We start from the raw sequence: 5,840 nt of genomic DNA on the forward strand, positions 1-5,840 counted from the left end.
TTGTTTTGTGAAAACTTTGGGTTTCAAAGGCACTAAATTTGAAACTATAGGTTCAATTTAGTTCATGAACGTTTAGTTCATAAAAGAGAGGTTCCTGCAAGAACACAGAATGCAATATGTTGATTTAAGTGTAGTGGATTTGAGTTTCTTCAGGAACTCAAGTGTGAGAGTTTCATTACTATGAAAGTATGTCAACAGTTCAAAGTATAAAAATAAATTATTGAATTGTTAATGTCCAAAGTGATCTTTAGGTCAATAATTTTGGATTCATTATTAGATTAATGGACTGCATGTCACTTTTAATTAATTTAATAGATTGAGACCAAACAGGTTAATCATAGAAGCAAAAATAATAATAACATTCAGGTTAAAATTATTTAAAATTATTTACACAATCATATTCCTAATCTAATAGGACTGCAACAATGATTAAATTTTATTTTAAAAACTTTGTGAACTTTCTTGTTTGCTTAATCTTCTAAAAGAAATTTCAAAGTGCATAGAGAGTTATTAATATATAAAATGAGAGATAATAGTTAGGAAATGTGCTAGTAGTGGTGGTGAAGATGGTGGGGATGATGGTGGGTGTTGGCATCGGCAACAATGTGGTAGACAGCGGTGTGTAGTGGTGGTGGTAGTCGTGATGGTGATGATGATGGTGGGTGGCGGTGGCAGCCACTCATGGTTGAGTTATTTTGTATTTTTTTTTATGCTTTCACTTACGGAAATATGGAGGTGACAATTATTTACATAAAATTTAAACTTGGAAATTAGAGAAATGAAATTCCAAGTGTTATTGTATGTCGATTTCTAAATTTTGACTTTTGTCTAAATTCAAATTTATTTCTCGCATCCAAACTTTGTAATTTGCAAAGAACAAAAGCAGAAACTTTTTCATTCCCAACCAAAAAAGCAAACAAGTAAGTGACATTTTACAACAGTAGTGAATATGTGTTAAGCCATTGCATGACAGCGTAAGTTCAAATCCCGCTGGTAGCTAATCGAACATATAATCTAACAAAAATAAACAAAAACAAACCAAAACAAAATAGTGCAATTTAATTTAGGATTGATCCAGATACACGGTGAGAGGGCACTTGAAGCAAGAATAGAAGAAGAAGAAAGTTTACGCGTATCTTTTCTTTCCCAAGGTTGTCGCGGTGGACGTAGGACGTTGTCGCTAGTTGGGTCGGTGGACAGACAGACACCCCAAATATCCCATTTCCAGATTCATTCATTCAAAAATCTCAACCTCCTCTCTCCCCTCTCTCCCCTCTCTCCCTCTCTCTCTCTCTCTCTCTCTCTAGAATGCAAACAACACATCCACAAGAATTTCTCAAGGTGCGTTTTTCCTTTTCATTTCAATCTCATTTATCATTTTTCTTGTTGGATTTCGTCATAATTTAATTTTCTTAATTTGTTTTGTGAATTTGATCGTATGTGATTGATGGAAATGATTTTCTGATCTAAAAATTAATAAATTCCAACATTTTCACTGCATCTTTTCTTCAGGTTTCTCATCTGCCAAACGAAAGATTCAAAATTTGAAGGTTTTTTTTTTATTGTTCAATACAAAAAAAAGTGAAAACTGAAATTCCAAATATAGAGAAAATGGGAAATTTTGGAAGCACCACCTCCGGGGGTCGCCGGAGGCACCGCCCGCAACCCCAAATGTCTGGGGGCACTCATGTTTTTGCTGCTTCACCACCACCTCATGCATCTCAATATCCCAACGGACCAGACTCCAATCCACCCCAGTACCATCAATACCCGTCTCTATATCCAAATGGATCAAACCCAAATCCGCCCCAGTTCTTCCAATACCCCGGATTCCACCCGCCGCCGCCTGTGCCGGGTCCGTATCCGCAGTCTTTTCACGGCACCGGGGTCTACATGGGCCCCACTCCAGCTAATTGGGTTCACGGGCAGTTCCCTTTCGGTGCACCCCCTCCTCCCCCTCAGGGTGCTCCCTTTGTGGAACATCAGAAGACGGTCACCATTAAGAATGACGTGAATATCAAGAAAGACTCTTTGAGGGTTGAGCCGGATGAGGAGAATCCCGGGAGGTTCGTTGTTGCTTTCACGTTTGATGCTGCTGCGCCCGGAAGGTAAATTTCTTGAGTTCATGGACGCCTGTTTTATGAGAGTATTTTTTCGTATGCTTTGATCATTGGAGCAGTGATGTTTGACTAAGGATTTGAAAAGATGTAGTTCGTTGATGACATTAGATTGGTTGAATTTGTTTCGAGCTGATTGTGCGGTTTATTGGTGATACTTAGTGGTTGTGTTAGGCAATATATACACGCCTCTTCATTGCGAGTTGCCATAGTCAAGTCAACTTTTTAAAAACATAGGGTTGTCTACTGGACCAAAGAAGGAAACATATAGCTTAGCTCAACCCGTCAAGCTTATTACTTTGATACAATTGTCTAATGATAGAGGTTAAGGGCCTAAGGCAGATGAACTACTAAATGAAGTTATGAGGCTTGTGCCCTGGTGTAAAATGACGTACAAATCTGTCGACGTTATTTGTGACATGGGGACGATGAGAGTCTAATATTTCTTGATGGAATTAATGAATTGTTTGTTTTTCGCTAAAAGAAATAAGAAATGAAACATAACCTCAGTACTCATGAGTCTAAAATTTCTTATTCAGTTGTTAAACCCCTTCATATGATGTTGTTAACCATTCCGTTGTTAAATACATTCATTGGACTATATGTGATCCTTTTACTTATTTATTTATTCCCCTTTTTGTGCCACAGCATTACAGTTATGTTTTTTGCTAAAGAAGATGTAGACTGTAAACTGATAGCAACAAAGGAAAGCTTGCTTAAATCTGTTACAGTGCCTTTTGAGAAAGGTCTTGGTCAAAAGTTTAGACAACCTTCCGGAACTGGGATTGACTTCTCGGTGTTTGAGGACATAGGGTTAACAAAAGAGGGTGATGTAGAAGTTTATCCTCTTGTGGTGAAGGCTGAATCCTTCCCCTTGAATGATGGTGAACAGGAATTGGATGGAAATTCCGCTGGGAATTCTCAGATCACCCAGGCGGTGTTTGAAAAGAAGGAGAATGGGGAGTACAAAGTGCGGGTGATGAAGCAGATACTGTGGGTGAATGGTATGAGGTACGAGCTGCAGGAGATCTTTGGTATTGGGAATTCAGTTGAAAATGATCAAAATGGAAATGATTCTGGCAAAGAATGTATAATTTGCTTGTCAGAACCTCGAGACACAACTGTCCTCCCATGCCGGCACATGGTACGTAGAGATTCTATTCTTTACCTCGTCTTCTATTTGTAGTTTGGATGAAGACACGTTTTATTGAAGTACTATTTTGTTTTTGCTTACAAGAGATATTGAATCTAAGTTCTATCCTTATAAACCTCCACACAATTCCACTCGAACTGCATAGTTTGTTGGAGACGTCCCTAACTTTCATAACTTTTGTGGCTGAAAAAATGCATCGTCCCCCTCCACCCTCGCGCTTTCCTCCAGACATTCATTTAGCCCCACAAAACATTGTTTTCCCTCGGAGAAATACAAAGGAGTGTTGCGTATGGGCCAAAATCCACTTTGTATAACTCCCTTGCAGGATTTATCTTTATCCGATATTTACAGTATTTTGGTTGGTGTTTCATCTTGTGAGCTGCATACTAGCGTTGTAATCTGAGTATGAGTAAGGTTTGTCTTGATTTTTTCTTCTGGCTAATATTTTGTTTTTTGACTGCAGTGCATGTGCAGTGGTTGTGCCAAGGTTCTGAGGTTCCAGACAAACAGATGCCCCGTCTGTAGGCAACCAGTTGACCGGCTCTTGGAAATCAAGGTGAACAATTGAGCACATAGTTCAGGATAGCATGCTATCAACTACATATTGTAAACTCCATATAATCCTAAAGAAAACGATACAAGAAAAGATAAAACATGACCCGACTTTCTCACATACGATGAGTCCAACACAGATGTCAGAATCGTACGGATCTCATCACATGTGAGCGAGTTGAGAAAATAGTTGCGCTATACTTTTAAAAAGAATAAAATTGCCAATTATACTTGTATTCTATTTTCCTTTATAGAAACCCCTTGTTTTCCCTTTCATGAGGCGTGGGGCGGATGACTCTGGCGCCACGCTTCAGCTTCCTTGTATTTGAGGAAGACATGTAGAGCTGGCAAATTCCTCACAGTGATCAGTGTTTAGTAGCGACACTGTCGTGTCTCAACAGAATGCATTTTATTTACTTTTAACTTGTGTTAACCATTGTTGTTTTTCCTACTGACGCCATTGTGGATGGTTCGGATCATTGTGAGCTCGACTAGAGTGCAAGTTTTTTCACCGTTGGGGTGGATATACGAAAACCCGGATTGAAGAGTACTGTTTATTTTAACGAAAAATTACATTTTTACACTAAAAAGTCAAACTTGATACTATTCACTTTTCCTTTTATTTTATCTTTATAGTTAAAACTCAAAGTTTTCAAGTCCTTTTTATTAGTTTTCCTTTTGATTATATATCTTCAAGCTAGTTCAGATTCTTCAGAAAACAAGGGTATTATATATCTTTTATGATATCGAATTGAAATTCCATCGCATCTCACTTTCTTTGATGCGCTCATGCGTTCAAATTTCGTTGAGGACAATGGTTGTTGGACGACTTTATGTTTTCAAATCTCAATGATGATGCGAGATGGAGTCTGCTTAACCCTATCTTCTCCCTCCACTTTGTGTGTGAACAGGGAGAAAGAATGTGGGTGGGGTGAAGAAATTTTTTATTGTGCCTGGAACACAGATGGGTACATTATGTGTCATTATATAAGTGGATGAAAGTTTTATTCTTTAGGTTATTAATTTTTTAACATAAACATCTCAGCAATTGTATAGTATATCACCTCGTATTCCGAGTACACTAAAAAATCTCTTGTGGGAGTGAGGTTTTTTATTTTATTTTATTTTATGCTAGATATATCTTAACATTACCTTTAAATGAGACTTTAATAAAAACAATAAAATTTGGATTTGTGAAATTATATTATTGGTTTTTTTTTTTTGTAATAGAAGACTAAATAATATTTTTACCATCTTTTAGTTGACAAAGAGAGTTTTATTAATAGGGAGTTTAGATTTGTGTAAATAGTATTCTTTTTTTAAAATATTAAAAAAAATAAATATTCAATTTGAAGGGTAATCTCTGTAATACTTAGACACTCTCAAATTTGTAATCCACCCGTATAGCAATTACATGAAATAAAATAGCAACGAAGTACGCAGGTAAAACATTTTTTTTTTTTTGAAGAGAAATAATATATTTAAAAAAAATATTGGATATAGTTGTACGTAACTTAGTTATCACATAAAAAATTATTGAAATGTCATATAAACTTTTACGCCTCTTTCAATTTCATATGAACTAAAAATTTTAAGCGATTTATCATACCAACTTTCTGAATCATTAAGTTGTCATCTTATGCTGACTCCGTTGGTTTTCCATTCAAAATAAGTCATGTGTTTTACACATAACTTCCATTGAAGATTTTTTTTCAAACATTTTAATATGAATATATCATCTAACTTTAAGTGACTATATTTTGAGCATTCACTTAGAAATACAAAAGTGAGTGTATGTTATTCCCTTTTTCTTAACGTCAAACCCTTAAATCATCATATCCGAGATCAATTATTTATTTATTTTTTATTTTGAAAAAAATCTAGAATTATTTTTGTCGAATATAACTTAATAGAAAGAAAGTGAAGTATTGAAATGATCGAAATAACACTTAACAAAATTCATATGCAACTTATTCTTAAACTTATGAGATGATAAATTAATAATTTTGAAAAATTAA

General features: G+C 35.7%; 1 protein-coding gene across 1 annotated transcript; it reads left to right on the forward strand.

Moving 5' to 3' along the window:
* The first annotated feature begins 1,040 nt into the window (after window positions 1-1,040).
* LOC137742649 (putative E3 ubiquitin-protein ligase LUL2) lies at window positions 1,041-4,245 on the forward strand. Its single transcript, XM_068482570.2, has 4 exons — window positions 1,041-1,341; window positions 1,513-2,108; window positions 2,766-3,261; window positions 3,734-4,245. Exons 2-4 carry the CDS (start codon window positions 1,612-1,614, stop codon window positions 3,836-3,838), a joined length of 1,098 nt encoding a protein of 365 aa, XP_068338671.2. The 5' UTR covers window positions 1,041-1,341; window positions 1,513-1,611; the 3' UTR covers window positions 3,839-4,245.
* The last annotated feature ends 1,595 nt before the right edge of the window (window positions 4,246-5,840 follow it).

The sequence above is a fragment of the Pyrus communis genome, chromosome 11 (genome assembly GCF_041283825.1).
Source record: "Pyrus communis isolate YQ-2024b chromosome 11, ASM4128382v1, whole genome shotgun sequence".
Taxonomy (NCBI): domain Eukaryota; kingdom Viridiplantae; phylum Streptophyta; class Magnoliopsida; order Rosales; family Rosaceae; genus Pyrus; species Pyrus communis.